This window comes from Galendromus occidentalis, unplaced genomic scaffold, assembly GCF_000255335.2.
Source record: "Galendromus occidentalis unplaced genomic scaffold, Mocc_1.1 scf7180000076543, whole genome shotgun sequence".
In the NCBI taxonomy this organism is placed as follows: Eukaryota; Metazoa; Arthropoda; class Arachnida; order Mesostigmata; family Phytoseiidae; genus Galendromus; species Galendromus occidentalis.
In genome coordinates, this window is record NW_003804532.1 from 692087 (window position 1) to 719787 (window position 27701).

At 51.7% G+C, this 27701-nt stretch overlaps 4 protein-coding genes across 4 annotated transcripts; all 4 read right to left on the reverse strand.

The window, feature by feature from the left end:
• Positions 1-260: 260 nt before the first annotated feature.
• On the reverse strand, positions 261-6449 carry LOC100904644 (lachesin). Its single transcript, XM_029113301.1, has 10 exons — positions 6269-6449; positions 3290-3345; positions 2517-2682; positions 2277-2413; positions 1983-2190; positions 1757-1884; positions 1475-1631; positions 1061-1345; positions 711-917; positions 261-611 (listed from the first exon to the last, which is right to left on the reverse strand). Exons 1-10 carry the CDS (start codon positions 6447-6449, stop codon positions 502-504), a joined length of 1635 nt encoding a protein of 544 aa, XP_028969134.1. The 3' UTR covers positions 261-501.
• Positions 6450-14478: 8029 nt separating this feature from the next.
• Positions 14479-16920, reverse strand: LOC114828615 (uncharacterized). The gene has a single exon (XM_029113302.1). The coding sequence runs from the start codon at positions 16918-16920 to the stop codon at positions 14479-14481; it is 2442 nt and encodes an 813-aa protein (XP_028969135.1).
• A 1505-nt stretch (positions 16921-18425) lies between these two features.
• LOC100904791 (uncharacterized) lies at positions 18426-19706 on the reverse strand. The gene has a single exon (XM_003739540.2). It carries the CDS (start codon positions 19704-19706, stop codon positions 18426-18428), a length of 1281 nt encoding a protein of 426 aa, XP_003739588.2.
• A 2551-nt stretch (positions 19707-22257) lies between these two features.
• Positions 22258-27124, reverse strand: LOC100904933 (regulator of G-protein signaling 7). The gene is given in 11 exon segments (XM_029113311.1): positions 22258-22884; positions 23053-23294; positions 23513-23729; positions 23841-24048; positions 24314-24517; positions 24612-24772; positions 24865-25033; positions 25444-25683; positions 25816-26084; positions 26693-26827; positions 27068-27124. Coding segments are annotated over 11 exon segments (2103 nt in total). The 3' UTR covers positions 22258-22683.
• Positions 27125-27701: the final 577 nt, after the last annotated feature.

Below are 27701 nucleotides of genomic sequence, written 5' to 3' on the forward strand. Positions count from 1 at the left end.
TGACTGTATCCACGGAGCTCGTGCACCGAGCCGGATTACAATGGACTTCTGCTTCCGCGAATGTTCGGGTTAGGGATCCCTCCTCGGCTCTGGTCATACCTCGGCACTTCGAGGGGATGGGCTCAGGTCCTGTCCTCTGAGCATCTCTGAGAAGTTCCAAGGGTCTTGATAACCTCCTTGTCTGGTGGTGAGAGCCCCACGAGTGGTTCGTAGAGCTATTCACCAGAGATGGCGAGAAGAGAAGGACGTCGATCTTAAGAAACTCGTCTTTAATGATGAAACGATAGTTTACATGAAGTCGCTTGCTGTCTCAATTATTATACTCGACGCTGCAGATGCTGCCATGCTTCGAAATACCGCGAGGCCTACGCCGCACATCGGTGGGTATCTGGTGCCGGCTTACGCTTCGATCAACTATTGAGATCTTCGTATTGTACTGAGGCATTACAAACAGTCTATTATTGGTATTGGTGGTGATGAGCTAGATTCAACAAAGTGCCTTCATAAATTTCGAGGCATAAAGACGATACGGACTAACACCAATCCTGTAAGGAGTAAATGCATCGTTGAAGTGCAGCCGCAGACAGCTTCAGAGGCCATACTCGACGATTCTGGAAAAAAGGAAAACATGTTTCAAATCTTTTCCTCCTATCCGTTGCGGATCCTCTAATCCTTATTCTGCTCAAAATGTGTGTCGTTGCTCCTGTCACCTCGAGCTCTGTTCCGATGCCACAACGTCGACATATTGCCCTTATTTATGTCGAAGATGCTGACGAATACAGGTGCCTTCGTCGTAATCCAATACATCAGGGGCGTGGTCGGCGGGGATAACGATTGCGAAGGTCTTTTGCTGGGTTTTCGGGGAGCTTTCGTTGGCCTGACAGTTGTGGTCGTCGGCATCGAGGTTGGACGTCTTTCTGTGAAAGCGGAACCTTATCTTTATGTCGACTCCCGATCCATGAACAAGGAGTATTTACTCGGAACACCACAGCTGATCAGGTGAATTGATGTCATGAACCTGCACGAAGCCCCGCACGTTGGGACTCGGGACACTACGTACCCAGTAGGGTGATCTTCGCCTCTGTGTGGCCAATTTTGTTTTGCGCCGTGCATCTGTACATCCCGAAATCGCTACGGTGCGTGATTTTGACGCGCAGTCTCATTGTCGTTCGCAGGTCCTCCTGGCTATTGGAAGTGTGGTACTTGTGGTCGGATCCCAGACGCTGACTCCGATGAAGCCAAACGGGCTCTGCGAGGGGGGATGCCTCGACATGACATTCCAAGATGACGTTGTCCCCTAAAGATGCCTGAACGAGCTGGTGAGGTACCCTGATCAGAGGTGGAACTGAGAAATAGAAGAGCTCAGTATCAGATTAGCAGTAGCTCGTGAATTGCTCTTAAACAGACATCAATAGATCAATGGATCTAGCATGAAATCTTTTATCGTAGATCGAGTCGTTTTCCACTTCATTACATATGACTTCCAGATGGATCCTGCGACTGATCGATGAGGGTACACCGTTTGAAGCCAGGCAGATGTACACGCCCATGTCTTTGCGACCGACGCCGCGGAGATGAAGCTCTGAGCCCTGATAGGTGGTGGCTTTGAGGCGCCTTTCCAAATTGAAGACCTGAAGACGAGGCACTTCATAGATATCCGGATCGTTCGTACAGTGGTAGCTGGGAGAAACTAAGGACACTTTGATGTATTTCCTCCATCGCCTCCTTGACGACAGCTCTCGGTCTATTGACTCACCTGAGAATCTTCTCGCCGCCACGTGACTTTCGGTTGGGGGTTCCCGCCGGCGTGGCATCGCAGAACGGCGTTATCGTTCTCGCGCACGGTTATGTTGCTGCCGACGCTCTCCAAGAAGTACGGCGCAACTACGTGGTGGGATCGTAATCAGGGATGTTTTTTTTTAATCTCCCGACGGGAAGATTCCCCCGAGGTGTAAAGGCTATATGAGGAGAGATAAACTCACCTACGACGTTGAGGAATCCGACTTGATTCTTCATCGGTCTCGTATTCACTTGACACATGTAGTAGCCCGAGTCCTCCGGCCGGACATCTTCGATTAGCAGGGAGAATTCTCGATGACCGCTATGACTCACCCGAACACGATCTTGGTTCGAAATGACGTGCGTGTGAACCGCGAGCAAGGTTTGCTTGTCCACATTCAGCCATGCGACCTGTAAAACGCCCAGAGTCCTCATCATAGCTCGTCTACGGCTCTGACGCAGAGAATGGGAGCAGAGAATGCAACGGAATCCCTCACTGTGTAGTTTCCGAGATTCTCGATGATGCATTTGAGCTCAGCTGTTTTCCCTGCGGCCACCGTCACACTCGGTATGGGCTCGGCGAAGTGGGGATCTTCTTGCTCCAAGACCACAGGTTGATGCGTGTATGGCTCCTCTGGATCGAAAATGGAAAACCTGAGCGAATAGTTTCTGGAAATTCAACGGAGATTCAACGGGGTATGAGATTAGCTCTCCGGAGTTGGTAAGTTGAGACTAACTCTGATTTGTTAGGACCTCGTTGCCGTTATCGTAATCGAGATATTCCAGATCCAGAGAGATATTCGGCCGCCGAGGTTCGTCCTCTTCGAGCGACCGCGGTGGTCTCCGGTAGCGGTAGAAATGCTGCACATTTTTCGGAGGTGGGGACATCGAGTGCGTTTGTATCTGCAAAGAGGTCATCAGGAAACCTGAATTTCTTTCTCGCTTCAAACATAGGCGCGTCTCGGATGGCATCGAGCAGGTTTGCGAGACAGTGAGGCAAGGGTATTCCGAAACTTGGTTCGAAAAGCTCACTGCGCTCAGGAGCTCGAGGAACATTCGGAGAGAGTGCGCGATCGTGACAAAGTTATTATTGAACAGATGGAATCTGCTCAGATAGAGCGTAAGGACAAACACGGGGTCAATGACGGCAAACTCCTCGGACTCCGAAACGGCTGGCTCCCTAGTCTCGCACGGTCGGCGCGAAACAGGGTCGAGCGAGAGACGCGAAGCATTCGCGGACTCGGCTTGCGGGGATGAAGTTATTATAAAGCGGCTTTGCTTAGCGTCGTAATGTCTCTGAACGTGAGGGCGCAAATGTGTTTCGAATTTCGTGGACTGACTCCGGGACAGTTTGAAGTCGGTACGAGAAAGAATCACAGACAGAGCGCATCAGACGATACCCGTCGACCGCCTCGCGGGCGAGAGCTAGTCCCTGGTCGAGCGCCCAAATAAAAGCTGTTCCGGAGAACGAGCGAATCGGAGGAATCAGGCGGAAGCACGATTTTCTTACCGAGATCGAGGACATCGCGTCGCAGGTTCCTGCGAGCAGCAGCGAGCGGACCACAACTGAAAGGGAGAGAATCGAGATCTCAGTTCAGATCCAAACCAATCAGGAAGCTCCCGGAACGCAGGGAATGCCCGGTCAGCCCGTGCCTCTCTCTGATACTCTGCTTTTCATGACACGAAGGCCTAGCGGACGTAGGAAAATCCTTCGGCTTGCGTGACTCTGTGACCGACGAACACCGTTCGGCTTAAGTAGTGAAGGAATCATGAGACGTCTCCGACGGCCCGGAGCTCTGGAACCGAAGCTAAGCTCTTGCCGAAGAACAGTAAAAACTTCGCAATCCCTTCCGATCAACGGGGAGAGAGCGAGTTAATAACATTTTAAGGAGGATGTGTTTCAAATTCAATATGGCCGTGGCGGGGACGATGGAATCAAACAGTTCCCATTCGCTCGCGTGTCTGCAAGCTCGACCGAACGACCGACCGACCGATCGTACCGCTAGTTTTGAGGCTTTCCGCCGATTTGCCGGTATCGTCCAATCACCGGATGATCGAAGCAAAGCATTGCGAGGACGTGACGCGAGGCCACTTCACTTCAGTCGGGACCGGCGGTTTTCTTAGCGAGAAAGTTTCGAGGATTCCTCCTCGATTTTCAATTGCTCCGCCGCGAAATCGATGGCACGAAGATGGAAACACCGAAAAGCTCTCGTCTTGGAAATCTTCGAGGGGGATGGTTTTTCGAGTTGTATCAAGTTGTTCGAAAAGATTTTTCGCAGTTCCTGCGGCGACTCGTCCCAACGGCCTGCTATTGGTGAACGCAAATCGATATCGATGCAAAAGAACCGAGGTATCTCACACGGTTCCAGGGCCGATTTGAATTTCCGTCAGAAGTGCCCACCCGAGCTATTCCTCGTGTTCTGACGCACCGCGTCCTTTGTTCTCGGAGTGACACGAAGTCTTATTTTCCGACAGCCGAAACAGCTGGACACCATGCGGCAGATGAGAGAGAGAATGAAAGTTATTCCTTTACTTATTTATCGCAGACTTATGCTAAAAGTGCGGTAGGTCTACAGGGAAATCATTTAGCCTTTTCGGGAGCTCGCCGCCGGGCGGGCGAGGGAGCAGTGCAGACGGGTTTGGTCGGTCGGTCGGTTGGTGGGATGGGTGGCTAGAGTCCCATTCTCGTTCCTCTCAGTCACTCTCGTCATTTCTCACTCATTCTTTATCTCACACTTCAAGGAAACAAATCATCTGTTTTGCACTTTTCCCCCCTCGGCCGGTCTCTCCCGGCGTCTCCTCATCTCTTTCTTATTCGCTCGTTCGCGCGTTCAGCTCGGCTTTCGCAAGAGCCGAATTCTCACAACAGTGGTAAAGGCGGTAAAAGCTGCCAACTCCTCCACGGTGACTCGTTCGTACCAGTGTGGTCTCTGGGGAACGCGGAAAACGCGTCGAATTCGAATCGACGCTCGCTGTCTCGAGGGTCCGCAGCGTCGCGGATGACGCGTGGCGCTCGATTCAAATTTCTCGGGGAGATACCTCTGCTCCAAGCGGCTCGGTCTGGCGACCGATCAAAATAATCCGATCCGATGTGGCGACCACGGGTCCCGCGCGAAGAAATAAACGAACCGTGTTTTAATGAAATCTGCGGAACGCTTTCAGCGAGGTGACCTGGCTTCTCGGATGAGCGTACCGAAGCCAGGCGGAAGCACTAAAAACAAATTCTTTCTCTGTTACCCGTCATATTTTTTCGGTCGTCCCCACTCAACTCAGGCTCGCATGGCTGTAATTCTGTAAGCTGAGAAATGTATCTAAATATTTGAAGCGCAGGATCGCTCCTCTCCCTTCGAATGAGGCTGTGCTGTCGGCCCCCGGGTCGTTTGGCTTGCGAGATGCTCGGGCATACAGATAGGGTATTACCCCTAGCCGCCACGGCCAAAGAGGGAGTCGGCGAGCAACCACAAGCTACTGCCGCTCGAATAGCAGTGTTAGCTACCTTAATGTGCACATACCTTCGGGGTGCAACGTCTTTCTTCAATAACAAAACCACTTTATGGCTCCGCCACCTAAGTAGGAGCTCGGACTTGATATCCACATCTTGGACCCTAACGAAAACAAGATAAGCTCCAGATGACCAACGATGACGACAAAAGGCACACCCGTGAGATGAGCGGGCGGGGCCGAATAGACTTAGCGGTTGGATGGGGGTTCCCGCGAATCAAAGGATGTCAAACGTTTGGCCCAGCTGTGGAACATCAGGCGGCAGGACTCAAAGCGAGTCATCTGGAGCGGTCATCTCATCCCTGACAGAACAAAGAGCCAAGGTGTCATCTTCGATGGGGTGGTCTGGTCTCCGCTTCTCACGTAATCTGATTTGCCGGAGGGCCTAGTCGCCTCGAGTCCGCCGTCTAGCTGCTCGTCTCCGAATTCCACCTACCCCTCGTTTCTCTCCTCGAATGCCCTCTCACTCAGTAGTGATGTTCCCAGTTGTTCCTCGTCTTTGCGAGAACGGGTAAGCAGATACAACAAGTAGCGTTATATATGGCTCTATCATCATAATAGATAAGCTCGGAGCCGCTCGCGGGCTCCTTGAGGAGTACAGGCCTTGGAAGAGCAACAAGGAGTAGCAGTAGGAGTGGGAGTAACGTGAACGAAACCGGTAGACGGGAAGAGACGATTGTCGGACGCCGCGTAGGCTCCTTCGCTTCGGAGGACTTCTCCATGGTTTTCTTCGAAAGTTAAATACGATCTGAAGGGTTCAAGAACGCAAGCGCTGCGGGCGGACCCGGCTGGGGGAGGGGAGGGCAATCGGATATCCATCCTAGGATTCCGGATCGATCACCGAGATGTTATCTCCGCTAACTCCGTCCGTCTTGTTGCGGTCTTGCTATCCGCGCGGAGTAGCTGTCGCCATAGATTAGCCGAAGAGTCGAAAGCGGAGAACGAACATATCATTAGTCTATGCTCCTCGTCTCGAATGCAGGCATACCGCGAAGACATTTATTCACGTCGCCGATAATTCGATTGAAGACGGAGGTAGAACTCGCCAATTCGCTGGTGTTCTGTTGTGTATCGACGCCGATCGGCTCCTCGGTGGACTGATACCGCGACTGAAGCGCCGACTTGTGAGCGATGGAGCTAGCGAACTTATTTTCACACCACTCGTCCATCTCTACGTATATGTGTGAGCAGAGGGTTGCCCCCGACCACTCTGATTTGGACGCGCGACGAAAGTTCGGACTGGGTGAATATCTGTTCGACAACATTCGGCCTGGCATTGCGCGGGGTCGAACTAAATGAAGGGCATGCCGGTGATGCATTTTTCATCAGAAATAAGTCGCGTGCGTCCCATCGTTCGATTCCGCAAACATTTTTCAATCGGCTTGATTTGTCTGAACTCTTGCTTTGAACCGAAAAGAAGGCTCTTACGCTGCTATGTCTGATTTCGTCATTGGAGCGAACTTGAGCAGCGCGAGGTTATCATGATTCCGAATATTCGAACGCGCCGTTCAACGCTGCCGCTTCTGGGACCGAACGCTTGGAGGTCCCACGTACGGAGAGCGAATCGATAGTCGGAAACGTCTCGTCCTCTGTCAATCCTCACCTCCCCGGGTACAGCCCTTTTATCATTATTATTACAAGTCATTGAGAAGTGACTTCTTTAATGAACCATACCGAGCGAATAGCCAATTCGGTGAGCCGTCCGCATCGAGAGATTCGTGGCATGCGGTGATGTTCCAGCGTGCGAGAACTTGCAAGTCTTCGGAACAGAGCTGGACGGGTCAACATATTATATCAATGAGACCGGTGTTTTCGATTCAACAGCGGCACCCCAGGGGCTTCGATGCTCTGCAGGGTCGTTTGACAAAGCTTTGTAACATCTGCGAGCTAAGCCGGCGCGGCGAAACCGTGTTCACTTGTATCCCCTCGAGTCGCGGGTAGATAATTACCACTCAACTGTCACCCCGTTGGCCTTTACCCAAGAGGATGTCAACCCCCCGTCCCCTCTCGCTTGCGGGTTCACTCTTTGCTGTGCTTGGTCGCCAGCTTCTATTGTCTGGTCCTTGTCCACCGCGGGACCCTTCTCGACGGCAGTGGTTTTAATTTAGTCTGAAAGGGAGTCCGCGCTCGACCCTCCGCCTTTGAATCTAATGGGAGAAAACGAACAGCGACAGCTGCCGTGCCGGGTGAGCAATTGTGCGGTTTGCCTTGTCGCTCTCATTACGATGGAGATAATTGGGAGAGATTCTCGAGGAAATCACCAGAACGAAAACGCGGCACAATCATCGAGTTGTCACACTCTCCGATGTCTCTTGTGCGCGTTTCCTACGCTCTGAATGGCCCTCATGCAAATGGGCTCTAGCCAGCGCTACACGAGAGCTGCCCTCGCTCGAGGCGAACAAAGAAATCCTTACGTCGATGGACGCGAGACACGGGACGACTGAATTCCACGATGTTTCGAGATTTCCTGATGACACCGTTGGCGACGAAAACTCAATGACGGGACGAGTGTCTTTCCACTGCTTAGTCGGTTGTTTAATTAGGACGCCGACGGGATTGGCAGGACAACAAGTCTGCTCGGAGAAACCGGGCGAGACACAGACGTCCCGCTGTTTCATTAGACAGCAGAACATTGCACCACAGATCGTGTTTGCAGTAAACCAAATGCGTTTCTACAGGCTGTTTGGGCTGTGCGGTAACAGTGTCGGCTGCCGCTCGGGTTTCGCTTCTCTCCGTCGGCTCGCGGGATCTCGACGAAGTCTGACCTCTCCGCTCCCGCATCGTTCTGAGTCGAAGCTCGAGAACGTCCCTAACTGAAAGCGGTCCGAAGCCGCCAAGATATCGGATGCGATATATGAAACTCCGCTAGAAACTCGACGACGATGCTGCAACATCCTCCATGAGCGTTTTTCGGTTGTTGTCGGTTGTGCGTCTTTCGAAAGTCGCTGTTGACATGCAAGAAAATGGAGAGCTTAGACAAGATCCGCTCTGAGGGGGAACCGAGTGCAACAGCGGGATGGGTTTTTGTAGCAGTGATTGAGTTGATCAAGAATGTATGAACGCTTTTATTGGAAGAGGAGAACCGAGCGGGCTACGAAGGAAAGCGAATAGACCAGCAACACTGCCGGAAGGGAATCGGCTGCATAGGTGACTGCGTGTTTCCCGTTGTTTTCATGCCGTGAACCTCAAGCGGGCGGGAGCGGCGGCGGCGGACAAATCTCTGTTTCCTCACGGTTCTTCCGCATGATAGATGACCGCTATCGGTCCTCGCTGATTCGTAGGGGTTCTATTTCTCAACGTCTTGCCTCGCTCTCGATAGTGAGATAACCAAGATCGACAGTGACCGCCGCAGCGCTAGTTGAAATAGGGTTATAATCAGATCTGTGTGGTCGGGTCCCCGATGCTGTTTCTCTCACGTATGAATATGCTGCTACCTTGTATGGGGGAGCTTGCGTGTGTGAATGTCTGTGTAGCTGTTCGTGTTCGAGCGCGTTCGCCACTGGGATCGCCTTCACTCGTTCAATGCCTCCTAACTCGATTTGACCCGAGAGAGCGTATCGGGACGGACGAACGGGGCTAGGGGGCGCAAGAGGGCGAGCGAGTGCCTTAAGTCTTATGCAGGCGGCGGAAGAGTATCGTACGTTTATGGGGCCATGTTAATGCTACTGCACTGGACAGGAAAGCAAAGTTACAAAGCTGTATATGACCCCTAATACCAGTTATGGCAAGACGGAACTTTTTGGGCAAGGGTGTCTGGTCGGACGATCCTTTCGCATGGCCTGGATCGAGGAATACCTATGTGGAACGCGGTGTCGGAAGAGGAGCTCATTGGCTTAGTACGGAGAGCTGCAGCGGGGGGCGAGCAATCGCGCGCAGCAAAAACGTGTTTGTTTTCCCAATATCACGTATGCATTAAAAAATCAAATATCCCTCAACGGGATCAGCCCTGAATTTGAAGATTCGATTTCCGTCTCTGGGCTTGACTCGTATACATCTCGCTCTTGAATAAGCCCGGGTGAATTAGGAGATTTCGGCTGCTGGAGCTCGTCTTGAGATTGTTTGCGGTGGCTAGCACTTTGAGTTTCAGCTCACCATCAAACTTTCTACTCTACGGATCGCTGGGGCATGAGAGTTATTTTTATGCGAAGCGAGGAATCACTTTCGACAGGTGCAACGTGACTTCTCGACGCTGGAGTTAGCAGCTTGGACAATCAAGTTTCAAACTTTCCCCGAGATTTTAAGACAGATCAATTTCCCATGAGATCGGAGAGGCGTCGAGTTTCTCGCGAGCTGCTTTATGCAGCAACTCGCGAAGTCAGTTTCGGTGATGCAGGCTGGGGAAACGTTCAAAATCATCTTTCCTCGGCAGTTTGAGTTCAGGGACTTGAAATTAGCTTTCCCAAGGGAGAGATCTGCTGTCGTTGGGAAAAAGAGGGAACCGTTCTTGTCCTGCTCTACGGTGTGCCCATTCATCCCCCGCCGCCTCGCTGCCGAGCGTCCACCTACGCACTGAGAGGTAGGAACTCTACTTTTCAACGGGAACAGTCGTAGACAAAGTTCGTTGATGAATAACCAAATTAGGGACAACTGTTCCTCAGAGACTCGGGTCGCCTAAAAGCACCGCTGCTGCGGACTGGAAATCAAATGAGCTCCAGCCACGACTTAAGCCATCGACAGCGTACGCCGCAGAGCTCCTCGAGAAACTTCAGGTCTGTGGGACTCCCGATCTTGATATCAGGAGCTGCTTGGAGACTCACATCGTTCAACCGGAACTTTTGCGTATCAAAAATCACGAGCAGCGATCGAGGATGGCTTACACACCGGGATAATCCTATGGCTGTCGATCCTCCTTCGAGGGAACCCAATTCCAGGCAAGGGTGCTTTGTGATTGAGTCCTCCGGCCGAGAGTCCGGCTTGGATTTCAGAAAAGATTGTTTCGACTTTGCCTCCAGTGAGCAAGCTGGGAAAAAACTTAAAGCACGGAAGAACCGTCTCCAGGGATACGCTCATCGCGATACCTCCGGGCTCCTCATTCTAGAGAGCTTGGCGCATCGCTTCTCATTTGATGGGCGCGGGGTATGTCTTAAACGTGATTTGAGATCGCTCGAGTCGTAAATGTATTCGGAGCTTTCCCTCGCCGAACCTATACGGATGCATCATGATCTGCCTTTCGAGGGGGACAAGAGGAGCAGCCACCCTTCGAGTCTATCTTTCTTCTGTTCCATGAATTCTTTGCGCATCTGCTCCCAACATCCTTGAGGCAGATTTGCGCTAGCGGCTGCCAAAGTTTTGCTTCCGTCTTGGAGTGCTCAGAGACTCCTCGATGCAAGCCCACAGCAGTTATTTGCCGAAAATATTATCCTCAGATCGGATGAAGCTGGAGCTTTATTGGGAGAAATGCAAATTATGTGCGCGACTCCGTCCATCGCCCTCCGAAAATTCACCAACATCGATCCACAGAGGGGTGAGGGGTAAAGCGCGCGCCTGCAAGTACGCGAGCGCAGCTGGACGCGGACTCTTTTTGAAGAGATTCGCGCTCGAGCGCCGCGAGAGCGTCCGACAGGCTGACTGAATAGTACACGAGCAACTCCAGAGCCTTCCAATTGCTGATTTTCCATAGGCTGCTGTCTAGCAGTGTTCGACAGTCTCGATATTATATCGCACATTGTGGGGAGGAGCGGAAAGTTTTGGACTCACCGCAAGTCATCCGGACTGTTTCTCTCGGTGCTTTGAGCAGGCTATACGAAGCTCCCCCGTATTCAGAGAGGAAATCGGAATGACTACTTCTCGAATTTCGCCGCCGTCATTTCTAATTCACCGGCGCAAATCCGACAAATAGCATCGTGCACAATGTTCCACAGGTCACACAGGATGGAAGTGACTGTGGGCACCGTTATAATGGGCGAAAGCTTGTGCATGTGGACGGTCCTCCCCGCTCGGGTGGATTCCTGATGACTTTGATGACGTGCTCTGCATTGCCAGTGTTCCGAAGGATCGGAGAGTGAGCCGATATTTGGAGTATTTGAATTAGATATTTTTATTATTCTGTCCGAACCGTAGGTCAGAGTGTAATGTATGACCTGACTAGCGAGCTCTCTCGTGTAGGTAATGTATCGGGGAGCCCGTAATGACATGGCACTCTGGGGAAACAGCGGGGTGGAGGAATGAGGCCGGCTACCGATGAATACCTTTCTGAAAGACATCAGCGCGGTCGGGTCAGGCGCCATTCGATTATTATCACTCGATTTTATCTTGCAGCTCGAAGCTCTTCTACACGAGGATCCGTGCCGTACCACGGTAGGCATCGAGGATGCCCGTTGGCGGGACGAATTCTAGGAATTTAGTTGATATCGAATGTCTCGGAGCAGTATAGGAGATTTCCCCGAAGACCAGGCCGAGAATAGGACCACTCAACTTTGGAAAATGAATACCACAGAGCTCGCAAGCGGAATACCGCAATTTAAGGCCAGTGATACCCCTCCGGCGGAAGCTGAGAGTCCATGAGTCGAATTGTTGCCGGGCTTGTTTCATGCGCTCCGACGTATTGTCTTGTCCGAAAGAGTTTACGCCCTGGAAGTCCAGAATTCCGCCCCAATATGAGGCATTGAATCCAAAGGAATCCCCATCGATACTGGCACGCCCAAAATCGACCCGGTCGTTCCCCATTCAGCACAACCGCTGATCAGCAGTGAAACCGCGAGTCATGCGAAAATCTCTCGAACCGAAATCCGAGGTCTGACATGGAGCGTGACAGACATTTTCACGCACCTGTGTACGATCTAGATCTGGTTTTCGGCAATCTTTATGTCCTGAAGGGGGTCACGAAGAGCCTTTCGCTAAAGTACGCGTCTTGACTCCGTTCGCCAGCTGGCAAACTCGTGCGCCGGGGTCGCTTGATCTGAAGTTCCGTGTCTTTCAGACACAAGGATTCGACGAAGATATTTTCGTTGTAGGACATCGCAAATTCGTATAGGTACGCGACCGAAGTTCTTGGTCTGACTCCCTTCGATGGTTCCAGAGATCCGATTCCACCGAATGAATTAAATCCGTACTGGCATTTAGCTTCGGCAACTAGGATCGACACTGTCTGATGATTCAAGGAAATCCTGCAGGGACTCCTCATCGGAACTACGGTCGGAACTCCGACCAGCGGAAGAGCCTCCCGCGCCAGCGGCGATACTCCAGCGAGTGAGCTCGTGACACGGAAGAGGCGCTCCTCGGGATGACATACGCGGTATATAATATTCGCTTCGAGCGCTGAGCGCGCAGACTACCCGACCGCGCCGCCGGTCTTCAGACAGAATGGGGCCGATGATTTCCCATTCCCAGCGACGCCGACGGTCACGACATTCTCTGGCAACTCTTGGAACTATCTGGTCACTCTTAGAATTATCTGGCATTATTCAGTCTTGAAGGCTCCGCGAACAAAAAAGGATTGAGAAGCGTAACTCACATCCGGAGAAGAGGCACAGCTTCGGCGACACTGTCATGCTGGCACGTGGAGTGCACTTCGACGCGATACGAGAACTCCCCGCTCACTGACAATCTGAACGATCCTCGAGTTCCTGCCCGCTCGACGAAGACACCCACGGGAAACTTGCGCAGGAGCATCCGTCTCCGCCAATCGGAGGCGGCGGGTGTGGCTTCGGGAGAACGGGCGGGGAAGCACGTGACGCTCATGCCGTACACGCAACACGTGAGACCATTCCTAGAGACGGCCGAGAGCCAACGACTCATCTCAAGATTCGCACCTGAGTATGGGGGTCGGACGCTGCCTCGATTGCATCGAGAGAGGTCGAAAAGATTTCCCCCAGGTTCGAAGATATCGTATGTAGAATCTGAATTTCTCATCGTACATTGGGCCTTGTTCCGGTTCGATGGGGAATCGTCTGTCAGGAATGGGCCGAGGATCGCGGGACTCCCCTGGTTTTGACGGAATCCGTGCCCGCGCGACATTTCGCGGCGTGACGTCGGACATGGAACGATTGCCAACCAGAGCGGCATGACATTCGGAGGAGGTATCATTGGTCCCTTCTGATGCTCGTGCGCCTCGAGATCTCTGGTCATCCGCGCCCGATAGAAAGGATAGAACGCGGCATCTATCTCCCATCGGGACGTGAGGCTCTTCAGAGGATAGGACGGCAGGATGGCTGTGTCATAGGGCGTCCCCAGGGTGTTCGGTGACTTCCGGGTGCTCAGGCATGCCACGACCCGAATAGGCCCAGGTCCGATATGGATAGAAAAACCGCCGCTCGAGAGGGGGGAATTGAGGGTCAAAGGACGTTCGATAGACCTTCCCTTCGGGGGAAAGTTCTCTGCGAGGCCGGCCAGCCGGCTTGTCGATTGATGCGCTTCACTCCACTAGTGCCAACGCTTAGGGATAAACGTTTTGCATCATGCCGGAGCGCGTCGAGCGGACCTCCGAGGAGATCATCTCAAGTCCATGCCAACTCCGGGATTCCGTTCCGGACGGAGTCAGTTCTCGTGTGAGCCTGGGGGCTAGGACACAAGAGATCATCCGGCATGGAGACCTTCGATCGTCCACTTTCTCTGCGAGATATCGGCTGGAGGATTGTGAGCCCGAGGAGCGTGTGGATGAGAGGGCTATCGGACGTTCTTCGATGCCTGCTAATGATTCCGACGAAGAACACGAAGATATCAGCAAAATTGACTTCTTTACTGACGAGTCCCTCTGAGAACGACAACAGAATCAAATAAACCGGAATTGACCTAATTGAACGACCGTGGAAGGATTTCCAACCGTCGTATCTTTGGCTTGATTATTTTCATCCGTCCTCCCAACTCTCGCATATAACAAGATTCACGCAGTCGGTGCGGTGATCCAGTGGCGAGTAGGACCACTGAAAGGACAGGCCATCACCGGGAAAGGAAATCTGACGAAGGAAATCTGAGCTCGACTGGAACCAGGAACGGATGCCGCGGACAGACGAGTACCCGTCATCTCAGAGAGGATCCGAGACGACTAGGCTGACACTGCAATAAGGCGGTCGAGAACATCATGGAAGAATGAGCTTGGACCAGCGAGCGTCATGAGTAGGGCTGAGAAAAATATGCCTTAAAAATCCGGAAATATGCATGCGGTATGCGCTAAAAAAGAGGCAAAATATGCATTACGATATGCGCTACAATTGGCATTATTTTATTTATTTATTCTGAGCGTTCTTTTCGAACATTGCACTATTTTGCTCGTGCGACCGCCGTCAGCGACGGATGAGATGCCGCGCAGTCTAGCGCGTGGTGTTTACAGCATGACATGTGACAATATGTACATATACAATTCATGTCCGCTTCGTGGAAGGTTGTGTTGGTACAGAATTGATGATGAAATCCATGAACTATCAACCTCGTGTAGATGTGTCGCCTCTTATTGAGTGCGCCGTCCCAGAGCTTCCTGTCTGTGTATATTCGCAGACCTTCCGCCTCCCTCGCTGCTGCATCGGTTTTCTCCTTCCATTGATGGACGAAGGAGTCGAATGCCCGCGTGTTTTCGGCTCTCAGTTGCCTCCGTAGCTCTTCAGTGATCGGCGGCCGCTGGGTGAATACATATACATAACGTGACTTGGACGTTGGGGGAAGACAAAGTACTCTTTTCATGAAGAGCGTGTAGGAGCGTTCCAAACTTTTGAAGTTGGCTACTGTGAGGTGCTTCCATATTCGTTTCAGTCCGTATGACAAGACCGGGACGGCCTTCATTTTGAAGAGGCGATCCGCTATGTCGAGTGGGAGATCTCGTGGCCCGTCCACACCCGAAGCCATCGCTGTCGTTGCTCTCGCCGCCGCGAACTCCACGTGAGCTGAGAAACTCGTGCCGGCGGTGGTGAGGTGCAAGCCGAGATACTTCGAGCTCGGTACGAACTGGATCGGTTCCCTTCTCCAGTGCATCCTGTCGGTCTTAGCTAGTCGTCCTCCGTTCCGGAATTTAACAACACATGACTTCTGCGGATTCAGATCTAATCCAATTTGTCGGAGGTATTCACCAACGATGGCGAAGACCTTCCTGAACATGGTGGCGTTATGATGAGCCACAAAAATGTCATCCGCATACAGGCAAATGACCGCATCCTTCGACTCCTCTCGGACCCTCGCGGGCAGGTCGGCTAGGAGGAGTGTGAAAGCGATACAGCTCAGCGGGTCGCCTTGTGGCGTGCCTCTGTTCTGCCTCACAATGACATCCTCCGACCCAGTCCGCACCATGAGTGTGTCTGTGTAGAAGAAGCTTTCGATGATTTTCAGGAGCTGTCCGTTCACTCCGGCCTCGGCGAAGGCATTTACCATTGCCTGCCTCGGAACACTGTCGAATGCTTTACAGCAGTCGATGAACCCACCGTAGAGTTGGGCCTGGTTTCGACGGGCCAGCCCCCTCTCGATGGCCGACATCACAACGTGAATTGCGTCGTTCGTTGACACGCCTCTCCTGAACCCGAATTGTTCTGGAGGCAATCTGTTCTCGATAGATGTTTCGAGTCTACTTATGATGCCTTTGAAGAACACTTTCTTGAGTGTCGCTTCGCTGGCTATTCCTCGAAATTTATTCATGTCATCTCTCGGATCTGACCTGCCACCCTTGAATAGCAAAGTCAGCCGGCTGATGTGCCATGTGTCCGGAATGCATCCTTCTTCCATGATTTTGTTGAAGAGAGAACTTATCAAAGGCACGAGTGCGGCTGCCCCCATCCTCCAGTTCTCGTAGTAGATACCATCAGGTCCACAGCTCTTTCTCATTGGTAGGGAATTTAGAATAAATTCAACTTCCTTCTCTGTCCACGGCGCGTTCATCAACCATTGCTCTAACGTGAGCGGCAGAGTGATTTGCGCGGCTGGCGGGGGAATATCTTCTTCGAAAAGTAAATTCTTGAAGTGTCGAGTTATCTCTTCTGTACTCGCGGTACATGTCGTTTTCTTCCGACATTTTTTCAGTAGAATGTGGGTTTTCTTTTTCGCTTCAGCTAACATTTTCTCATGTTGCTTCTCGCGGTGCTCGCTCTTGCGATGCTGAACTAGATGATGGTACCGTTTCCGTAGAAAGCAGTACTCCCTTCGGTACGGCCCTCCTTCAATTTTCGCCTTCCGTAAGGCCAGGAGTAGCGCTCTCCTGCGCTCTTTGCATTCCTTGTTGAACCATGGTCTTCTTTTCGCCTTGTACGGGCGAGGAAGAAGTTGAGCTTTTTGAACGAGGCGAACTAGCTCTTGTTCAGCTTGATTCACGTCAGCCGTTCTCATCTTGCCTGAGATCTGTCGTGACTCTTGTTCTTCGTCTAGAATATTGTAATCCATGCGCCGAGTCGGTCTGAGCTCCTTCTTCTTCGGGGTTTCCCGAGCGGTGATGCTGAGTACCACTGGTAGATGGCTTTTAATTGGCGCCTCCACTACCTGGCAGGCAATCACTCGGTCAAGATGTGACACGAAGAAGAGATCGATGGTGCTCGATCCGTTGTAGCAGATATTCGTCACGTCATCCGCGTCATTGGCTAGTGTATAGTCTAGCTCATCTAAAGATTCTCGCAGGACGCATCCTTTCGAGTCCTTTGCCTGGCTATCCATTCGACAGTTGAAATCCCCGGCAATCACGGTGAACGTTCGGGTGTCGATATATCTGAGCGTCTGTGTCACTGTTGACATTACTTCGGTGGACGTGAGGGTTGGTTTCAGGTAGAAGAGGGCGATTGTCAAGTCAGACGTCTCCAGCACCAACACATTCTCCTCCCGATGGATCACCTTCGGACGTCGTATGCAGGCGCTGGTGTATATGCTCACTCCACCCTCTGGTCTACCCGGACCCTCTCTGGTTCTTGCAAATGAATGATGTCCTAGAAATCCTTGGATTTCCACATCTTCTATACTGAATGTTTCTGTGAATAATAGTATCTGATGCTCCGCTAGAGTTGTAGCGTCCTCGATTCGCCCGAGGGTTCCTCTGAGTCCCTCCACATTCCAGAGAAGCAATCGGTGCTGGGTAGCCGAGGCTCTCCCGTTGGCGCTGCTTGTAAGTCACTTCGATGGTGCAGTTTCCAGGATCTTCTCAGATACCGGGAAGAATCCACTCCATTTCTTCACCCTCATGAACTTCGGGTAAAATTCGGGACTCAAACATCTTTCGAAGTCTGCCGGGTTAAAGCTGACACAGAAGGATGATCCGCCTCTTTCCACTTTTAGTTTAGAGACTCTCTTTGGTTTGCTTCCTTTATGCGTAAACCATTCTAATACACTGGTCGCGCTGGCCTTGTCATTCAAGCCGTAGAGGAAGATTGCAGGTGGCCTGCGTTTCATCCTCCTGCGTCGCTCGGAAGTTCCCGGTGGCATCAGCGCTTGGCTGAGATCGTCGTTCTCAGCTGTTCCTTTGACAACAGCTGACTTCTTGGTCGGCTGTTCGATGATGTCGCTGCTGCTGTTGCCGCTATTTTCTCCTCTTGTCTCGGAGACCGCCGACTTGTCCAGTCGGCGATCTTTCGTTCTGACGTTTTCTACAGAGTCCTTTTCGACCGGGGACTTTGATGTCTTTTTCCTCTCGATTTTCATAGGTGCTCTTGTGGTTTCGTCCACGTGAGCATCTACTTCCATCTGATCGGAGGCGGTCTCGTCAGCCCTCGCAGCCGGATGCTCCTGTGCCAACTCTGTCGATGGAGCCGGCGAAGCACCCGGCACCGGCAACCCTGTGCTTGAATCAGCTGATTTCTGTGCCTCGACGCGTTCAGAGACGCTTCTTGTAGCGTTTTCTCTTCGGCGACGGGGTCTGGATCTGTTTTTCCAGCTTTGCGATAGTCCTTTCGGCGGCTGACAGCCGTTTGTTGAGGCTATTTCCGCGTTCGTACTCATCGTATAAGCGAAGTTGCAGAATCTTGTACTGATCCGCCAGGAAGCGAGTCCTAACGAGGCACCTCTCGAACGAATCCACTTCACGGTTCTCACAGATTCCGCATTTGACAACTTTGTCCTTGGTCGGACTCAGAGTGTTCTTGCACTTCTTATGGCGCACGTTTCCGCAGTTCCCTGCGCAGAATATCAGCTCTCCTTGCGGGAAGTCTGGGGAGCCGCATCGAAAACAACGTGCCGCTTCGGCCGCCATCTTGAATTGGCATTATTAATTTATATAAACACTGAGATTTCCGAGAGCAACCACCCCGCAATTAGTCAATGTCCTGGTTACAAGCGACTACAACGTACTTTTTCAAGTTTTCGAAAAGAAGCGAGCGGCGGTTGTCGCGGAAGATTGACTTGTACCGGGAAAAAGATCGCTCGACCTCACAAGAAACAACCGGAGCGAACTTCAACAGGATCTGGTCATCGAGTGGCATAACAACGTCCTCTCCGCTCGCTTCTCCCCGCATAAAATCTCTTAAACGTTGAAGCTCAGCGAAGCCAGCGTTGTTTTTCAGGACGTTTTCAAACTTCTGGGAAATTGCGCTGAGTTCGGTGGGGAGAAGTCTGAATTCTTCTCGTAAATCTTCGACGATGCTCAACGATTTTTCGAGCGACAGACCGTGTCCCTCCAGAGCGGTGATACAGTCGGGAATTTTTGAAAAATGTGTTGCTATCGCCACGAGACCGGATTGGACAGTCGCGTCAACGAAGAGCCTTTGTGCTGTCTTGATTGCGAGCGCATCGTCCGCCTGCAATTTTTCGCAGACAAATCTCCTCAAGACCTCGAAGTTCCGGGCGTAATATTCCACTGCCTCTATCCATGTCCCCCACCGGGTCAAGATCGGCTTCGGGGGCAGCGGGAGTTCGACCTCCTCTCTAAAGAGCGAAATACGAGACGGGGACTTCAAAAGGACCATCTTCATCGATGCGATCAGCTGATCTACCTTCGGAAACAATCCGCGGATCTCTTCGGATACCCTGTGTAGGCCGTGAGCAAGGCAGGTGACGTGTATCATTCGCGGGAACAAAACCTTCAAGCTGGCGGCAGCTCTCCCCATGTAACGGGCAGCATCGCTGACAAAGATTAAGACGCGATCATAGTGCACATCGCCGTTCCAAAGAATTTCCATGGACTTCACGAAAATGTGGGCGATCGTGGTGGCGTTGCATTTTTCGAGTTGTTCACATACCAAGAGATAACTTCTACCAAAATGAGTTCTCTCTAGTTTCCCCACGATCACGTTTGCGATACTCCGTCCAGCTCTATCCGTGGTCTCATCTATCGAGACCCAAATTTTCGAACAAGCGATTCCTTGCCGGATGCGATCGATCACGTCGGCATAAACTTCAGGAACATACGTTTTTCGTAGAGTGGAAGGTTCGGGTATTTTCATGGATGTGTGGTGTTCGAGGAAGTTCTTCAGAGCATCATTCGAAAGCTTGTGCAGAGCTATATCCGCTTTCATGAAAGCACTGCACAAGTCCATGAAGAATTTGTCCTTCTTGGCTCCACTTAACAAGTTTGTTGACAGCTGTTGTTGTCTCATCCCTGAGGATCCTTGAGCCCTCCGCGACGAGCGCTCCGCAGCCGCAACATGGCTTCTCGTCACAACATGCTGATTGAGTCTGAACTTCGTGGCTCGCGGAAAGTTTTTCACGCATAACCTACAGAGAACCACATCCCCGTCAACCGAAAACGTATCCGCACCAAATAATGAGATGAGATCCGCTCGCGACAATTTTGGTCTCGGCATCTTCTGACCGTGACCGACCGGGAGCCGTGCCTGCGCGAGGACTTCGGAAAGTCCCAGCTGACTGATCGGAGGAGCGTTATCGAACGTGCACCTGACAGTGGTGCGTGTCTTCAACGCTCCCGATGAGGCGTATGCGATTCGGCTTCAGTTTCACCAAACTTGCGGTCATTGGTCAGGACTTGGGGGAACGTTCCCGACGGAGCTAGGGGGAAGCAGGTTAACGACATTTGTGAGCATTCCGAGTCTCGGCAAAGGATTTCACTCTTCATTGGGGTGTCAATCTCTTCGCTTCTCACATCCTCGATCTATCGAATCATTGATTGGTCTTGGATAAGTTTGAGAGATGCTACATCGACTCAGAGGAGAACTCAGTACTCGCGAATATGATGCGGATATCGAAATATGCGTTTCAAGCTCGGAAAAGGTCAAATATGCGAATATGCTCTAAAATATGCATTTCATAGGAATCCCAGCCCTAGTCATGAGGTGACGAGCCGCGAGACGAGCAGTTCTTCTTGTTCGGTGGGATCCTGGTCATTCGCATCCGCGATGCGGCGTTCCTCGAGTCGCGGCGCAATCCGGCGACGGATGAGGGACATTTCGACGGGATCATAGGGATCGGCATCTTTCGATCTGACGCTCAAGACTTTGGATTCTGATCTACTTCGATGAGCATTCCCTGGTGTTCGAGGTAGGACGCTCGAGGTTAGGCTTTCAGATAATTTATTCACGTTCGTATGCGGATGAATATTCACGAGCCGTCTAACGAGAGAAATACTTCTTGAACTCGTTTTCCCTTCATGATTCGAAGTTTAATAAAGGACCCTGCTGACTGATACGGCTCCGTTCCTAGCTAGATATGAGCTGTACGTCCGCGTACAGTATAAGAAGTACGAACCACCTAAATTCTGCCGATTTTTCCACGAATGAGCTACTTACAACCTCTACCAGAATTCGGCCGCCGGAAGGCTGCTCAGTAGTAAGTGCTCTGTTCTTCTATTCCATCTAGGACGTCCTGGCCCCTTCCCCGAACATAACCTTCGACAAAATATCGTAGGTTCGATAGGTAAGATTGAAGGTGAAGTCTGCCAAATCGAAGTTATGTCCTCCGGAGGAGAGTGCTCACCAGATGGGGAATGATGCTTGCAGAATTCTTGTCTGCCTCCTCAGCATTTTCAACATCTCAATACCACGTATAGTCGAAGCAGGAAGATCCGGGACGCCGATAAGACGCGTAAACAGCAGCAACCGGCAATGCCTGTATAATATCAAATGCCATGTGATTCATAATAAGTGAAATCAGTTAGGCAACAATAATTCCAGCTGAACTGCTGCAGCGACAAATATGAGACAAGAGCATCACAACTTGACTCCGGACATCACATGATGATCAAACCGCTCCCACGATCGAAAAGTGGCATCGGTAAGTAACAAAACAGCTCCTACAGCCGCGGAGTATACAACTCGTGTGAAGTCTGAGTGTTGGCACGAATGATTTGGGATTCGAGGACACCCCACGCGATCAGGCGCAAGAACGGTGAGGTCTCGAAATCGAATTTTTTCACACAATAATTCCGATCGGGAGCTCTGGACACGAGTTTACAAAGGAAAGAGTCGTGAACTCATAGGAGCCACACTTTGTTCGAGGGTTAAGGTTCATCTTGAGCGACGAATCGCGAGAGTTTTGGTTTCTGGAAGATCCCTCTCGAGTCTCGAAGGACTCCGACAATAATCGAAAATATCACATCAGTCGCCGAAAATTAGAATGGGCCCCATATCAATTCTCTCGAGAATCACCCTCCCTTGCCGGTGAGCGTCACGAGTCGAATCGATGTTTCTCCGACAGTGGCAGAACTCTGAAATCACGAGTCATATCTTCGACATCCAAATCCTTAACGAAATACATCAAGATAAGTCATTTTCATATCATCTCCCAACAAACGGAAAGACCCGTTGCTCGGGTACCTCAATGGAGTCGGTTCGAGACGAGCATTCGGGTCCCCCGTCCTGCTACAAGAATTGCTCTCGAGTTCCAGACTCACGGAACACGTTATCCGACTGGGGAACAGCCGGAGGATCCCAGAACAGAATGCCGGCTCAGAGCCACGTATAAACAACAACACCAACAATCATAAAACTGTGAATCACAGTTGTTTTCGAAACATGCAAGCGATCAAGATATAAGCCATGAATATTGAATATAGACCTCTATGATGCTCGAATGGCCTCAGGTTCCGTACTGAGAGGGAGCAGAGGAATTCAGAAACAAACTTCCTCCGAATGAACAAGGAATAAAGGTAAGTTGTCGCTTCCGACAGCAAAAAGGAAGATTCATACAAAATAGGAACTCCATCCCTGTCCATTGGGCAGGAGTGTTCGCTGTGTGAAGTTCTTTGGACTTATAGTTAGCTCGATTTTGCGCATGGTATCTCTGAGCGAGAAGACACGCGTGAATGGAAACGTACGCCCCTATCGAACATGCGCGTGACGGTTCACGGGCTGGAGCGTATTTGGATATTCAGGTGGGACATGTAAGAAATAACGCTATCGCGTTCCATTCGGACACGACCAGCGGATAACGCTAAGTATCAGGCTATGGAAATTACGTGGAAGTTTCATTCGCTGCCGAGAGAAAATCTTCTCGCATCATCGTACTAGGGGGTAAAATAGCACTCAGTCTGAGCGACTGTCTCATGAGCTGCTATGCGATGAATTTGATCGAGAACTGAAGACAGATCGCATAAGTTCAAGATGAGATCCAAGCGAGCTATTACGAGGCTTGCGGGGCATCTTCGGTATCGGTTTCGCCCGGAGATGCGGCTGACGCGGGAGAAAGCGCCTCGTCCGGTGTCAGGCCTGCTTGCTCTGCCGGAGAAGTTGCTGCCACGGATGAATCCAGCTCAGCGTCGCTAGTGCTGTTGACGGTCGCCCTTTTCGGCACGGGGGTGTGTTTCCCGCTCAGAGCTTTTCCCTGCAACGATACGGACTGTATCAAGGGTATTTCCCATTCTACGGAGATCGAAGTTCGCCGATCAGGCTGTACAGCTCAGACTGAAGCGGGGGAGGGGGCGGTAGCAGGGCCGACGGAGGCCATTGGAGGGCGGGGGATTGTTCGACGGATTCCTCAGTAGTTTCTCACCTCGTGTGAGATGCCGTCATCGGCGTCGAAGATTTCGTTCGAGCCACTGCCGGGAGCAGTGAGTGTTTGGAGATCGCTGGTGCTCAGGGAGTGACGCCCGCTGAATTGGCTTGCCACACTCATCGAGTCATCGTCAGAGATGAGGTCCGTCTTGGATCCGCTGCTAGCCAATCGCTTGTTGCGGCTGCTGTTCCGACGCTTGATGGACTCCCGAAGGTCGTAGGTACTTCCTGCAAGTAACCCTGTTGAAAAAAGTAGACGCTAGGTTGTGATCGTGCGGACTACTACTACTACTCGGTGCAGGGCAGGTGCTTTCAGGTGGAGAAGACATTCAATGCAACGGCTCTACGGAGATTTCGATGCGAAGACCCAGTCATCGACGTAACGATCCTCATTCCCCGCCTGAATTGTTGGCCGAGGAGTTTCGCAGGGTCTCCACGGTTCCGGCTCGCTGCCTTACCCGAGAGTCTTCTAGCGGGAGCCTGTTGAGCCTGCTCTGTGATTGCGGCGCACATCCGGCTGGTCTGGCCGTACAGTATTCCGGCATTCGGAAGATGTCCCTGTGGGGTCGATGGTCTCGCCTCGGTTCCGCACGCTAGAGTTCTCGGTGCGCGAGTATTCGGGACCTTCCGAGCCGAGTTACCGAAATTGAAGAACCGTTTGCGTTGGCTCTGGATCTGTGAATGAGCGTTCGTCGTATATTTCTCGGCAAGGTTCTGGGTGGCCGTGCGCGGTCTATTTTCAAACGAAATCGCTGTCTATCACGTGGCGGAAAATTCACTACAGACCTGGAGCAGGGATGCTTGCACCATGAGATTGCGAAAATGATCGCTTCGGAGGAATCGGGGATAGATATCGGTTTGCATCAGCGTATACACGTGTTGTTGAGCATTCTCGAAGGTGTAACGCGTCGGTTTCTTCATCGCTTCCAGAGTGATTTCCATGGTTGCCGAGTCCAGATTGACCTCACACGGAGCGCCCGATTTCAGATACTCGCTGCGTGAGAGAATAGATAAAAGGGAAAATCACGGAATTAGTCGATTTTGCTGCGTTCGCCTCCCAAATGCTTCAAATATCCACCGTGAGTTCCGCCCATGAACACTCTCATGTTTCTGATCTGCCCCGTGCCAGGGGGAAATTTTGCTCTCAGTGACTCCGGTGCTAACCTGGCCTAGTATCTCATTTTCACCCCTCTAGGTGATTCATGGACGGAACCTCGGAGCCAATGATCACGTGACCGAACGATGACCCGAGGACCTACCTGTGGATAGCGGCAACTTTCTGAGGCACCGTAGAATGAGATCCTCGTTTCAAATCCTGAACGGATTTCCAGAACAGAATGTTTTCCCGAGAGTACTCCAAGCCGAGATACGTTTCAAACTCCTTGAATCCGCGTGGATCGGAGAGCAGTTCTTCAAGCGACAGAGTCCATCGACGAAGTCTCCGCTCGGTGAATGTATCCGTCCTGGTCGAGACAAAATCACGGAGTTTCAGATTAGCAACGGGCTCACCGACACCGCTCGGGCGCATCAACTACGGTCTCGTATGGATCAACTCACGTGTGGCTCTCGACGGTCCACAGCTGCTGATCATCGGTTATCCATGGATTCGAGGGTAATGGAGTAGAAAGAAATGCATCGAATTCCTTGTAGTCTTCGCATCGTTGCCAGAGAGTGCTCTTGGCGCGACTGCGTGATATACTGTTTCTGAGAATTTTGATCTGGAACGAATAGCGAGCTCTTAGCGGAGGAAACAAACCTCTTCAGACGGAACGGTGCATCTCGCGAAGAGCTTGCGTCGACGAGAACTAACCTGACGTTTCAATTGTTCGCAGGTTTTCTTCTTTGGCCCACGACGACTCGGTTTCGGACAGCGTTCTAAACAGGAAACCGTTCCCGGAGGGGGACGGTGGAGTCTCCAATAGGCCCTCTCTTGGGAAGACGAAATCACCTTGTCTGTTTTCTTCTTATCTTTCGATTGTCTGTAAGGGACCGGGAGCAGTTAAGAACTCTCTGTCATTGAGCCTAGACACGAAAGGAAGTCAATAAGTCCTTCCGAAGTAATTTTTCGTCGATCACGGTGAAGGTCCATAAAACATCGAGCTCCATACGCGACCAATCACTTTGCGCTTTGTTCAATTTCCGCTCCGCGCGGAAGCTGCACTGGGAAACTATTCTTAGCGAAGGCCGATGATGAGGCTTTTATCGAACGAGCCCATGCGACGATTATGAGACTAATATACGATTCATATTTCTGAGGAATTTATGCGTGATTTCTCTTGAAGAGTCTGGATTCGGACAGGATTCGGACGACCTCTAGAAATTCCGACAGCCTCTCCCGGACAAGGATCGGTACCGCCAGGTTGGGACACGAGAAAATCAGACTTTCTACCCTCGATGGAGTTCCGTTGCGAAAACATCGTGTATTACTCACGCTATCTGTTCTTCGGCTAGTTGACAGATGGTGTCCCACTTATTCGCGAGGAGTTTTTTCATCCTCTGCAGCGCCTCGACTTCGTAGTCTTCGAGAGATCCCTTCGGTTTGTTTTTGAGGGTTCTCCTGAGTAGATATAGCGCGTACTCCGTATTGTCGGGGTTATTGCGCGAGGGCCAATACTCCGGGGCTTGGAATCTTGAATGGAACGCAGAACATATGATCCAGCTGTGGGAGTCTACCTCAGGGGCGAATCACGGTACCAGGCAATACTCCAGGAGAGCCGATCGAAATGGCGACTTGAATTACGGTGAATCTCGCGTCGCTCACCTATACAACGTTGAGTCGTCTTTGATCGCGTAGGTTTTAGCGTTCTCGCCGACGGGGAAGAAATATCCGTGCTGACAGAGCAGATTTGCGAGTTGAAGAGCTTCCTGGGCGACAGGCCCGCTCTGATCTTCGATGTCAAGGTTGTCCATGATCCACTCGACAACATCATATCCAACGAAAGCGCACGGAATCGAGGTGAGGAAGAGTTTCTGCGACCGAACTGGGACGCCCATCTCGGGATGCTGCATCTCGTGGATCAGATGTTCCATCTGAAATTGTTGAGGCATCAATGCAGAAGCGTGCAGACGGAGGGGGCGGAACCCGAGAGGGGCAGCATCTCTCCATCAGTTTTGGCATCCGAAGAACGGCCGATCATTTTCGTAAGGAACTCTCCGCCATTCTGGTCGAATATATCGGAGAACGTCCCCGAAAAAAATATACGCTACGGGGCGGTGAGTATCTTGATTGATGAGAAATTTGAACGAAGCCCAAGGCGCCGTGGAGGGCTTGCACGCCACTGCGTCAAAGACTGACTCATCGTGAGCATACGGTAAGACCTACTGGGACCTAGTTGGTGTCAGCGCGCCGGGTGCGCCGTTGAATACTTGCTCACATTAAGTTAGGTGACGACGAAGATCACTTCCCAACGAGTCACCGAGTAGACTGTACGTCGCTCTGATTTTCCCTTGTGTCTCACTGCGTCTACGGACCTAACAAGGACCTCGACACCGCGAGTTTTCTGTTCTGCTTGACAACTCGTTGTCTCGATGCCTTCTCATAGGCAAATGATCAAACTCTCGAAAGCAGCCTCAACTCGCTGGGACTCGATCACCAAGCCCTGCCGGAGGCGCAAGAAGCCGCACCGAGAATCGCTCACCTTCAGGAAACAGGACTCGATGCAAGAGTCGTCCTGGTTCGTGGTGTGATGACCGCCGCTGATGTGTGGAGATCCGGGTGGTTTCGCATTTGAGGTCTGGGGTTGAGCAGAAGTGGGCGAAAGCGCTTTCTGCGGCTGGAACCCGTTCAAAAAAAACGTTGTCAGCATATATCCAGCATGCAATTACTGTCGCTCTGCCATTTCATCTCTCGCCTTGGCGCATCAACACAACAGGTGTGTTCGCTTGGTCTGGGTGGGCTCACACCATTCATGATCGAGCCGCCGATATTCCTTCTCGAAAACCGCTCGGACCAAGCATTCCAACGACAGTGCGAAACGACTTCACTACCCGGGCACGGTGGGATGGGTGCTTACCTCAGAAACGCATTCCCGGGACTCTTTGAGCAGCTCGCTCTCACTGTCGCTCGACATCGTCACTTCGTGGTCGGGAATCTAAAAGCTGTGCCGCTCAAGCCACTAGTGGAATAAGTCCCTAACGAGGCGGCTAGGGGAGAATCAAACTCCCTACAACCATCATTTCTAGACTAATGTGAAGGGACTGATCCCCGATTGTTGATGTCTCTCAATCGGAGGAGATGCAGCTCCTGCAACTGGTCTCACCCTAAAGCTCGGAGTGGGAAGCGAGAGGGAAACTGCCGGAGAGAGCCTGGAAGTCAGCCGCCTTCGACGGGCTCGCTGTAGGGCCAGGGACGAAAGAGTTCCGCCTGACCAGCGGCTCGGAGCTCGCCTGAGAATTTCCGACATTTCTCGGGAGCGAGCCATCGATTCTTGAGCGAGATACAGTGAAACCCCGGTACAGCGAATTCCATGGGACCGGCCAGATTGGTCCGTCATACCCGAGGTCTGTTGTATCTGAACATGGGGTTCGACGAGACCAGTGTGGATCAGAGGAGCTAGTTTGATGCTCCTCCGGGCCTCTCCCTATCCGAATGAGTGGGCATAAATGATTGTGACAAAGATCTCATCCTTGATCACACTAGAGGAACTT

What these genes read in the sequence shown, in the direction of transcription:
- LOC100904644 (XM_029113301.1), bottom strand. Translation starts at nt 6,449, where the DNA reads ATGGACGAGTGGTGTGAAAATAAGTTCGCTAGCTCCATCGCTCACAAG. An exon ending in CGGATTCCTCAACGTCGTAG is followed by an intron (nt 1,885 to 1,982) that starts GTGAGTTTATCT and finishes CCCACCACGTAG; the next exon opens with TTGCGCCGTACTTCTTGGAG. An exon ending in GGCGAAGATCACCCTACTGG is followed by an intron (nt 918 to 1,060) that starts GTACGTAGTGTC and finishes CCGCTTTCACAG; the next exon opens with AAAGACGTCCAACCTCGATG.
- LOC114828615 (XM_029113302.1), bottom strand. Translation starts at nt 16,920, where the DNA reads ATGTCAACAGTGACACAGACGCTCAGATATATCGACACCCGAACGTTC.
- LOC100904791 (XM_003739540.2), bottom strand. Translation starts at nt 19,706, where the DNA reads ATGAGACAACAACAGCTGTCAACAAACTTGTTAAGTGGAGCCAAGAAG.